Source organism: Hemiscyllium ocellatum, chromosome 5 (genome assembly GCF_020745735.1).
Source record: "Hemiscyllium ocellatum isolate sHemOce1 chromosome 5, sHemOce1.pat.X.cur, whole genome shotgun sequence".
Lineage (NCBI taxonomy): Eukaryota > Metazoa > Chordata > Chondrichthyes > Orectolobiformes > Hemiscylliidae > Hemiscyllium > Hemiscyllium ocellatum.
In genome coordinates this window covers 80,562,404-80,574,456 of record NC_083405.1, presented here as the reverse complement: position 1 = coordinate 80,574,456, position 12,053 = coordinate 80,562,404, and the positions used below count along the sequence as shown (strand labels likewise).

Here is a 12,053-nt window from a genome sequence, read left to right as displayed (position 1 = left end):
AAGTAGTAACAATGCAAATTCAAAGTAAGCCTCAGGCCTGCTCTGTCATTCAATAAAATCATAGCTTTGAATTTCACATTCCTCAATCTATCCTTGATAACCTTTGACTCCTTTGCCTAATACAAATCTGTTAATCACAGTCTGAAAAATATTCAATAATCCTGCCTCTACCAGCTCTAAATCAGAGAGTTGACAGTTGTACAATTGCCATTACAGCTTTCAATTCCAGATGTATTGATTTATTGAATTTAAATTCCACTAGTTACTGAAGTAGGATTTAAAACTGCGCCCCAGTGTTGTCCCCAAATTGGGAACCTCGAGATCTTCAGTATAACACTCTCTGAACTGAGCTATGAACTATGGAAATGGAAACAACCCACATTCTCTGCTGAAATCCAGGACTGAATCAGAGATCTTCAGACTAATGCTGACCCAACTGAACTTTTCCGACTATAGTAACAAAAGATGTTTATGAAGCTTGCTATAATAAGACATGGTGAAACCATGTATTCTGACCTATACTTTACCATTCAATTCCTTATTGATGGAGCATCCCAATCTCTTAGCCAAGAGGTTCAAAACCCACCTGCTTCATAGCATGTCTGAACAGGTTGATTAAAAATATTTCCAGTTCAGAGAGGGATATTTTGAGAGGGTCAAAAATAAACCCGAGAGTAAGAAGAAGGGAGAGTGATAATATGAGGGGAAACAAAGCCAAACAAAAGAGATTCAAGGAGACCAGGAAAAATGTATGAAACTGAAGGAATTAATAACAATCAGGCAGGTTAGGGGGAGGAGGCAGAATGTAGAAAACAGACAGAACATGACAGAATGAGATATTTATGTTGACACTTTCCAAAATAACTTACATTGAAGTACAGCAGCTTTTATGACAAAAGGATGCCCCAGAGTGCCTGATAGTCAAATAAATAGGTTTGAAATATTGTGGCCATTAAAGAAGACAACAATCTGCAAACAGTAGGCTCTCACCAAAAGCAATGTGACAATGACCACAATCATTTATTGTTTAGTTATGTTGGTTAAGGGGTAAATATTAGTCAGGAAGCTGGGCATAACTCCCCAGGTCTTCCTAAAATATCTCCAAAATATGCACCCCCATCAGTGCAATAGTCCCTCACAGCTGCATTGGATAGTTGGGGCCGTGCTGAACAATGGTACGAACTGTGCATCTCCTTAACTGAATCAGTTTTTTAAAACAACGAATGAGCAAGACAGAACGCTGCATTCACTTTATCTAATTCTCAATGTGGAATCAGATGCACAAAAAGAAATAAAAAGGTGACAAAGATTGAATAGGGGAGAGAAAGGATGTAGAAAGGAAAATAATTAGCTTTCAAATCTCCAACAACGGTTCCCAACCTGACAGAAAGAGAAGCCTCGCTTTTTCAGGCCAAAGAAGTTAATTCACAGTCATTAATATCAAAAGGATATTTATGCTACTAATGACAGAATATGACTATTTGCGGTAAAGTAACTTGGCAATTAATGTGGAATATGAAGTGACTTCATGAATATCATGGAGGTGCACAGCTTGGGAAACTAACAGCATGTTTCTTCCTTGCTGCAAATTACCAATCAATTTGCATATTAATAGTGGCAACTAAGGTTCACACATCATTAATTTTTCAGCCCAAAATCATTTGTAATGCTTTATAAGACAACCTACCTGCTCTTCGTGCCTCCTGGCAAGCAAAATACATTTCTTCTTTTAATTCTTCATTTTCATTAGCTATGGCTTCACCAACAGTGACAAACCTTCCAACAGCCAGGCTTACTGCTTGCCCTACCCGTTGAATTGCTCGTAGTGTTTTCTCAGATTTCTTTGGTTTCTCTTTATGGTTTATAAGTGTTGTGATCTACAACCAAAGGAAGAAAGAAAAGTTCAAGAAATTAAACTTTAATTTGCCCACCTTGCAAACTGTCTAAATACTTGCCTGAGAAAGCTGAAAGGCATGAGGCAAAACATTTATTATTACTGGTGCCCCAGTGGTTTAAAGGGTCATGTTACCCTGAGTAAAGAGGCAAAATGAATGCAAAATTCAAACTAATTTATTGTGTGTGAACTTCAGCAGTAATCAAAAGATTAGTTTCCGAAGAGAAACACCTCTCTTGAATGATAGTGCAAGGATAGGCATTGGTGAGGATAACTGAATACTAATTAGCATGATTTGAGACACTGCAGGGACATGTGTAACTATAAAAGACTTTCTGAATCTTATGGTTATTTCATTGGCAAATAAAAAAATACTTGATTCCAACACAAAAAGCAGATTTGGCTCTATTGTCTCCCATTTAACACAGGAATCTGCTCAAAAACAACAACTAGCAGGAAATCAAGAAAGAAAGCATGAAAGAAAGAATGACATTTATATAGCACCTTTCACATCCCAAAGTGCTTTACAGCCAATGAAGTCCCTTTGAAGTCTAATCACATTTACTGAAAATCTAATGGGAGCTTTCAAGTCCTAACACAAAAAAAGAGACAGCTGCTTTTTGAATACAGAGACATGAAAAGAGACAAAAAGACAGAAACAGCTGGAAAAGACATTTTGTGTGAGCAACTAAAAATGATGCTGGTAAGAGCTGCTTCTTTGATCAAAGTGAAGGGGAAAATGGGCCTTTTGGTAATTGAAGGAATCAGAAATCACCAAGGTGGGCCTATCTGGTAAAAATCCATTTTAGAAAACTCAATGAAACAATTTTGGAAATTAGGGATGTATTGCAGGTCCCCAAGCAGAGACATTTGTATCATCGATAGCCACAGGTGAGATGCTGGAAGATGGCTAACACTCTGCCAGTGTTTAAGAAAGGCTGCAAGGAAAAGCTAGGCAATACACAGCCTGACAGCAGTGGTGGGTACATTGTTGGAGGGGATTCTGAGAGACAGGATCTACATGCATGTGGAAAGGCAAGAACGGATTAGGGATAATCTGCATGCCTTTGTGCATGGGAAATCATGTCTCACAAACTTGATTGAGTTTTTTGAAGAGATGACCAAGATGATAGATGAAGGCAGCATGGTAGATATTTTCCACATTGACTTTAGCAAGGCCTTTGACAAGATTCCACATGATAGTCTGGTTACAACGGTTAGATCACATTGGATCCAAGCAGAGCTAGTCAACTAGATACAAAAATTGGCTTGACAGTAGGAGACAGAGTATGTTGGTAGGGGACTTTTGTTCAGACTGGAGGCCTGTGAGTAGTGGTGTGCCGCAAGGATTGGTGCTGGATTCATTATTATTCATCATTTATAAGAACAATTTGGATGAGATTATAGTAGGCATGGTTAGTAAGTTTGGGGGATGACACCAAAATTGCTGGTACAATGGACAGTGAAGATGGTTATCTAAAAGAGTACAACAGCATTTTGATCAACTGGACCAGTATGCCAGTGGGTGGAGTGTAATTTAGATAAATGAGAAGTGTTGCATTTTGGTAAGACAAATAAAGACAGGACTTACACAGTTAATGGTAGGGCCCTGGGGAGTGTTGTTGAACAGAGAGAGCTTGGGGTGCAGGTACATCATTCCTTGAAAGTGCCATCACAGATAGATATGATGCTGAAGAAATCGTTTGGCACAATTGCCTTCATCAGTCACTGCACTGATACAAGAGTTGGGACATCATATTACAGCTGTGCAAGATATTGAAAAGGCCACATTTGGAGTACTATGTTCAATTCTGGCCACCCTGCTACAGGAAGGAATGTTATTTAACTGAAAAGGATGCAAAAATAATTTGCAAGGTTTTACCGGGACTGGAGAGTTTTGAGTTATGACAGGTTGGATAGGAAGGGGCTTTTTTCTTTGGAATGTAGAAGGCTGAAGGTGATCTTATCGTGGTTTCTAAAATTATGAGAGGCATAGATAAGGTGAACAGCCAAGGTCTTTTCCACAGGGTGGGAGAATTGAAAACTAGATGGCATAGGTTTAAAGTAAGAGGGGAAAGACTGAAAAGAGCATCTTTTTCACACAGAGGGGATGCATATCTGGAACAAGCTGCCAGAGATGGTGGTAAAGGCGAGTACAATTACAACATTTAAAATGGGGGAGGCGATGGCCAAGTTGTATTGTTGCTGGAATGTTAATCCAGAAAGCCAGAAAAAGGGACCTAGGTTTGAATCCCACCATGACAAATGGTGAAATTTGAATTCAGTTAAGAGTCTAAAGGTGACTATGAATCCATTATCAGGGAAAACCACTTGGTTCACTAATGCCATTTTTAATGTCTGGCCTACAAGTGACTCTAGACCCACAGCAATGTGTTTGACTCTTAATTGCCCTCTGGGCAAATGCTGGCTCTAGCCAGAGATCTGGGGTAGTAATGCTGGAAGAGCACAGTAGTTCAGGCAGCATCCGAGGAGCAGTAAAATCATGTTTCGGGCAAAAGCCCGATGCCCACGTTCCATGGATGAAAAAAAAAGAAATTTGGACAGGTACATGGATAGGAAAGGTTTAGAGGGATATGGGCTAAATGGGACTAGTTCAGTTTAGGAAATCTGGTCAGCATGGACAAATTGGGTTGAAGAGTCTGTTTCCCTGATGTATAATTCTATGAGTCTAATACCAGACAATTTCAATGGCAGAACAGGCAGTAGTGAGACTGGTGCAAACTGCAAAAAACCTTGACACATAACATTGCAACTGCATACAATTGCTTCATGTGTGGAAAAAGGGGCTCAAAACGTTGATCCACGTGAAGGTGCCTTTCCTTTGTTTAGTGGCATTTGTTTTATTTTAGCTTATTAGCTACAGTAAAGGTTTTTTTTTAATAAAATGACATTTTGCTGCAGTTGTGCAAGATATTGAGAAGACCACATTCAGAATACAGCGTGAAGCCATGGTCTCTTTATTTAAGAAAGAACATAACTGAATTGGAAGCATTTCAGTCAATTGATTTCTGAGATGAAAGAAGTTTGGAAAGGATGGGCCTGTTTTGTTACAGTTCAGAAGAATAGGGTGATCTTATTGAAGCATGTAAGATAGAGGGGAATTGGCATGGTGAATGCTGAAAGAATTCTTGTAGCAGTTACCAGAACTAGGACTGAGTTTAAAAAAGAAAGAGGTCTCCCATTTAAAATAGAGAGAGCTGGGAGTCCATGGAACTTGCTTTTTCAGAGTACTGGAGGCAGGGTTATTGAGTTTTTTTTTAAGGCCGAATTACTGAGGCTCAATTATCAATCAAGAACTAAAGGATTTAGGGAGGGAGGCGACAAGGTGGAGTTGAGACCAAATTACATAAACCTCGGCCTTATCAAATGACAGAGCTTGCTCCAGGAATTGAAAGCTCCTGTTCCTAATTCATTGCTTATATATGTATTTATATGGGTATTTCTCGTGCTCTTTCTGTTAACAGCTGGGAATTTTTTTTCAAAAAAGTAATTAGCCATTGTAACATGATAAGGACAGAACATGCAGGAGATATTCAGCAAAACAGGCATAATGTGGACAGAAAAATACTTGACTTTTTTTCCCATCAGTATTAGCAGATGCTGTAGATGGAACAGGACTTAAGCAAGTACAAAGGCAGGCAAAGAGAAGGGAGGGTTGTGAACAAAAGGAATGGGAAGTGATTGGCTTGAAAGTAGAAATGATTAAATTAGATGGATTATGGTGTGAGGCAAAAAGGAAATTATATTAGAAAGAGTAGTCTGAATGATCGAATCTAAGGACTTAATATTATAAATCCAGCTGGTCTTTCAATTTTCACTACTATGCAGAGAAACATATAAAAAGGGAAGGCACAGAAGGAATCCATTGAGCTCAGTGTGACTGATTCGGCTGAAAGGGAGTTATCAAGACTAATTCCATTCTCCAGCTCCTTGTCCATAGCCTGCTAGATTAAAGCACTTCAAGTGCATATCAGAGTACTCTATAAACGTGACAGGGTGTCCACCTCTATCATCCTTTCAAACAGTCAGTTCCATACACTTCCTCACTCCCCTTTACTAATCCTTTTACCAAATACTTAAAATCAATGCCCTGTGATGAGTGATTTTGCTGCTAAAAGGAATAGGTCCCCCTTATTCACTGCCTCAATTAATTCGTCCCTTAATGTTGTTCATTTCAAAGGATACATCTCCAGCCTGTCTAATCACTCCACATCGCTAAAATTTTCCATTCCTAGCAGCATCCTCGTAAAGGTCTCCTCTATGCTCCCTAATGTAATCACATCCTTCATGGAAACAGTAATCTGATAGGCAATAAACGCATTGTAGTTTATACCAACAGCCCAGTGTTTTATATAGTTTGAATATAAGATTACTGCTTTTCCATCCCTGACATCCTCAGTCATGTAAAATTATGGAGTTGATCACCAAGGCAAAAACTATGCTAAACAGAAACCCCAATTTGGCATTGTAGTCTCCTTCACATTTTCTGCATATGAAGATAGTGGGCTGAGGTGGTGTGGCTTCGGTGGGGTGGCTATTATCTGTGCTTTCTGAGCCAGCTGAGCTTTGTGTTTCTTTTTGCTTTCCAAGGCCATTTCAGAGACAGAGACAGTCAGTCTTCAGTGATTACTGTCGTTGGTAAATGATTCCTGGTTATGCGTGTCAGGGTCCATCATCTCACCTTCTGTGCACCAGAGGTATGAACATCCAGTACGGGCCAGTTCAGCATTCAGAAGTCTTTAGGTATACAGCATTACTCATACACTGAACTTGGCCTAGGCAGAGAAAGAGATCATTAATTGTATGAAGATGGAGATGACAAATTCCAGGACCTATGAACTATCAATTTGTATTTGAGTTTGTGACGTTGAGATTACAGATAGCTTCATATATCCAGGTTCCAAAATCACCAGCAACCTGCCAATATACACGGTCCAAAAGCCCAAGGTGAGTGAGAACACATGGGAAAACAATAATCTGATGGAAAACAGTAATCTGACAGGCAATAAATGCTGGCCCAGTTGGTGACACCAAACATCCAATACATCAATAGAGAATTACATAACAGGAGATTTTGGAGAGATCTGGCCATCACTATCTTCAACAAGTCTGACTGCAGTCACTACAAAGAAGCCTCCCTGTTGTCAGCCACAGCGAAGAGCATTGCAAAGCTCCTCAAGTGACCAAAAAGCTGCTCACAGATAACAGTGTGGTTTTCAGCCACTAAGAGGGGCAGTAGACATTATCTTCACTAAACAGTGTACGCAAAAAGAATGGGCACCCAATGAACACAGTCCACAGATTTCTCAGCAACAAACCCCAACAAGCAGACAAAACACATCCAGAAACCCTAACCACTCTCCCCTAAATCAAAGGCATCTCAGAAATGACTGCCGGACTACTCAGACCCCTTGGCATCATGGTAGCCCATACACCCACCAACACACTAAGACAGCAGCTAATGAACTTAAAAAACCCGATACAGACAACAAAGAAAACTAATGTTATTTACAAAATACCATGCAAGGACTGTAACAAACACTACATTGGACAAACAGGCAGAAAACTAGCCACCAGGATACATGAACATCAGCTAACCACAAAATCACATGACCCTCTCTCACTAGTATCCTTACATACAGATGAGGAAGGACTCCACTTCGACTGGGACAACACATCCAACCTAAGACAAGTCAAACAGAGACACACACAAGAATTCCTAGAAGCATGGCATTCCAACCAGAACTCTATCAACAAACACACTGACTTGGACGCGATTTACCACCCCCTGAGAAAAAGAACCCGAAATGATATCACCACAGAAAATGACATCACTGAATCGAAAAAACCCAAACATATAAATAGAAAGCAGGAATTATCAGCAGTGCTTCATCCAGAGGGTCACTGAAGATATTATCTAGTATGGTCTGAAAATGAATCTTCCAGCTCAGCAAGTAAACCTACATCCAGAATTATCTTCACTATGCTGTAAATCCAAGAAAAGATGCAAAATTACTTTACATAGCCTTTTTTAGTCCTCAAAAAAGCCTTCAATTGGGATGGCTTATGGAGTATCCTGTCCAAATCTGTTTACCCTCAGACATTTGTTTCTCTCTCCTTCATCAATTCCAAGGTAACATGTAATAAGTGATTCTTCATGGATGGAACAACTACAGATCCTGTCTTAGTGAAGAATGGAGTGAAACCAATTTGTCATCATGCCAACCCTCCTCTTCATCTTCTGCATGGCAGTGTTGCACCTCACTTCTAACATATTACTCACAGGCATGGAGGTCATTTGCTGAACAGGCAGGAAACATTACTCTGTTAATCCAAATCAAAATCATTCCAATGTCAAACACTGAGCTCCAATGTGCTAATTATCTCATTTGAGCATACTCACTTAGAACCTGAACTCCAGCTCATTGAAGAAGGGGCTGACAAAGCATATGAAAAAAATGAGTCTTTCATCAAATGCTCAGAAAATCACTATCCTCTTCACTGAGCTCCCATACCACAATACCATGCCCAAAACTAAAATCAACAGTGTAATCCTGAAAAACACGGATCATTTTCCATATCATGGGAGTTCCCACTTGGCAGAAAATGACAGAGAACAAAGTTCATCACTGTCAACAAATGCCTTTGTGTAAAGTCATAGAGTCAAAGAGATGTACAGCATGGAAACAGACCCTTCAGTCCAACTCATCCTTACTGACCAGATATCCTAATCTAATCTAGTCCCATTTGCTAGCACTTGGTCCCTATCCCTCTATACTCTTCTTTTCATATACACATTCAGATGTCTTTTAAATGTTGTAATTGAACCAGCCTCCACCACTCCCCCGGCAGCTCATTCTATACACAGAAAGAAAGTCAATAACTCTCCAATTCTCCAGAGGCTGGATATTAGTTCTTAGGTTGGGACCCTAATGTTGCTATGCAAAAAATTCATCTCCCACATCTCTTTTGGCAATATACTGAAGTGGTTTACCAGTCTGATTAGATTTATTGCTTTGATTCTTCTAACGCCAGCCCCCCTCCTTATACCCAAACTTGTTTACACTGTCGTCTTCCCAGTTATAATGGCAACCGCAATAAGCAGTAACTTATCTAAGTTAATAAAAATTTTGCGGTTAGTAAGTTTGCAGATGACACCAAAATTGGAGGTGTAGTGGACAGCGAAGGTGGTTACCTCAGATTACAACAGGATCTTGATCAAATAGGCCTATGGGCTGAGGAGTAGCAGTTGAAGTTTAATTTAGATAAATGTCAGGTGTTGCAATTTAGGAAGGCAAATCAGGGAAGTTCTTATACACTTAATGGTAAGGTCCTGGGGAGTGTTGCTGAGATCTTGGAGTGCAAGTTCACAGTTCCTTGAAAGTGGTTAATAAGCAGGCATTTGTTATGCTTGCCTTTATTGGTCAGTGCATTGAATAAAGGAGCTGGGAGGTCATGTTGCAGCTGTACGGGACATTGGTTAGGCCATTTTTGGCAAACTGCATTCAATTCTGGTCTTCCTTCTATAGGAAGGATGTTGTGAAACTTGAAATGATTCAAAAAAGATTTACAAGGTTGTCACCAGAATTGAAGGGTTTGAGCTACAGGAAGAGGCTGAATAGGCTAGGCCTGTTTTCCATGGAGCAGAGATGGAGGGGTGACCTTATGGAAGTTTATAAAATCTGTGGGGCATGGATAAGATAAATAGACAAGGTCTTTTCCCTTGGGTGAGGGAGTCCAAAACTAGACAGCATAGGTTTAAAGTGAGAGGGGAAACATTTAAAAGGAATCTCAGGGGCAACATTTTCCACAGAGGGCAGTGTGTCCATGGAATAGCTACCAGGGGAAGTGGTAGTGGTGGCTGGTACAATTAAAATATTTAAAAGGCATCTGGATGGGTATTATGAAAAGGGAAAGGCTTAGAGAGATATGAGCCAAATGTTGGCAAATGGGACTAGGTCCAATTAGGATATCTGGTCGGCATGGATGAGTTGGACTGAAGGGTTTGTTTCCATGCAGTACATCTCTATAACTGGAACCACTAGCTTTCAGAGCACTGCCCCTTCAACCATCTGATGAAGGCGTGTCACTCCAAAAGCTAGTGCTTCCACATTAACCCGACTATAACCTGGTGTTGTGTGATTTTTAAACTTTGTCCACCCCAGTCCAACACTGGCACCTCCAAGTCATCTCCATAACTCTGATTCTAACTAAGGAAGAGAGTAATGAGGGCCTGGATCTCAAATACTGAGACTCAGGTACATTCAGCAGCACTGATCATACACTCCTGTGCACTTTGGAGGTTTTAATAACCTACAACAAACTCCCCAACGCATTGGAGAATTATCACTAGCGGTGTCCTTACAAGATGCTCCAAATTCAGTGGTAAGAAAGGTAGTTTAACAGCAGCATCTGATCCAAACTCAACATTCCTGCACTGAGGCACAAATTACGAAACTGGATCCTCCTGGCAGATAAACTATTTTTATACTTGATACCACATTGTGACGATGCTGTCATTTTAAGAGGTTGTTTTATCCTGTTTTTGTTATTGAAGACAGGTTGTAAGGCAGAGGTGTGGAGCTGTCTCGGTAAGAAAGTAAAAACTTGAGGCCTTGGTATTTTTTGGAAATTTGAAACAACAGAAGCAGCCTGGGTGTGGCCAGCTCTCACAGACCAGGCTTTCTAGATGTTTTTAAAAAGCTTTCAGGTTTAGCTTTAAGCCGAGCTATTAGGGTCTCAAAAGATTTAGAAGCTTCAGTGAATGTATCTTGGCTGCTACTCTCCCTGAATTTTCTCTTGATGTCATTTTCCTCCTAGATTGGAGAACTGCATGTCAGAATCTGCATCTGAATTTTCCTTTTTGTTTAGCCAAAGGGTGTGTATATGGGTTGCTACCATGTTGGAATGGTAATTAGTAATAGTTACGGTATCTATTATTTTGTTAAGTTTTCAAAGAGTTAACTTATTCTAAATTTCTCTTTCTTTGGTTATATTTTAACTACAATGTTTAAATAAATTGTGTTTTGTCTAACATCACGCAGTTTGACCAGTCGAATTGCATCTGAGATACTTTATAATTTCCTTTAAAATAAGAAAAAGTTAGGGTTAAGATTACCTTAAAATGTTTTGAGGGGATTTGTTCTTATTCATAACAACATGGAATCCAGCGAAGATACTTACAGGTGGACAGTGTAAATGCCTTAATTATGTCCTCAAAGCCTCCATGGAAGTGGCAAAATTCCTACCAATGCATGCGTCCATACCTATAGTTTGACCAAACTAGAGAAGGTTCAATCTGCAGATATTAACTTACTAGTTTGCACAGAATTCCTCAAACCAGCGTGGATGCCAGGGAATTGATCCCAAGGGAATACCAAAGAAGAAACTATGCCATCTGAAATGACAATTTACATTGTTCAGCAAAATTTTCCAAAGCATGTGTGCACATTCATTAGTGTTTTGTCCATTCCACTTCCTTCACTTTCCTTTTGTTTCTTTTTTAGACATGGTTAATCTGAAATACCTTGGAATTATGGCAGATGATCTACACCTGAAAAACTAATGTTTTGTTCTCTCCAAAGATGGTGACCAAGCTGCTGTGTTCCCTGTGTTTTCTGATTTTTGTTCCAGAGTTTCAGTGACAATATTTTTGCTATTAATTTGCTTTATTCTGATCCCATTCGATCATCGTCATTACATTGACGTATTACAATGAACACTTGTTTATTAGGTTGATTCTTGTCATATACTGACTGGAAACTTGTAAAGACTTATGCCTCAGTCACAACACTATATCTCCTCATTACCTGATTTGCACAATGACATAACAATACCTCTGTGTATGAGGTTTAACATCTGCTAGAGCCAGTATCCCCTTATCCTCACACACCGCTCCCCCCACCCCCAGAGGATCTTTCCATTTAAAGATCAGTTTCCATAGTCAATGGAGCTTTCAATTACTGAAAATAAATGAGCTGCTGCAATTATTTACCTGCTTATTAATCAAGTTAATGGTAACATAACACAATTAACGTTGTTTTACTGCCAATAAATTAACAGCAACAGTAATAAAAGGCAAAAAAATACAAAGCCAGTTCAACCTATTTCACTACATGATCAGAAGCTTAGGACTATA

The 12,053-nt window shown here is 39.6% G+C and overlaps 1 protein-coding gene across 1 annotated transcript in view; it reads right to left on the bottom strand.

Annotated features, from left to right (window-relative positions):
- The window catches only part of ctnnal1 (catenin (cadherin-associated protein), alpha-like 1), a 319,555-nt gene that overhangs the window by 137,076 nt on the left and 170,426 nt on the right, over positions 1-12,053 (bottom strand). Inside the window, exon 2 of the mRNA XM_060825516.1 lies at positions 1,688-1,877. Within this exon, the coding sequence (XP_060681499.1) occupies positions 1,688-1,877 (190 nt within the window). The remainder of the gene's footprint in view (positions 1-1,687; positions 1,878-12,053) is intronic.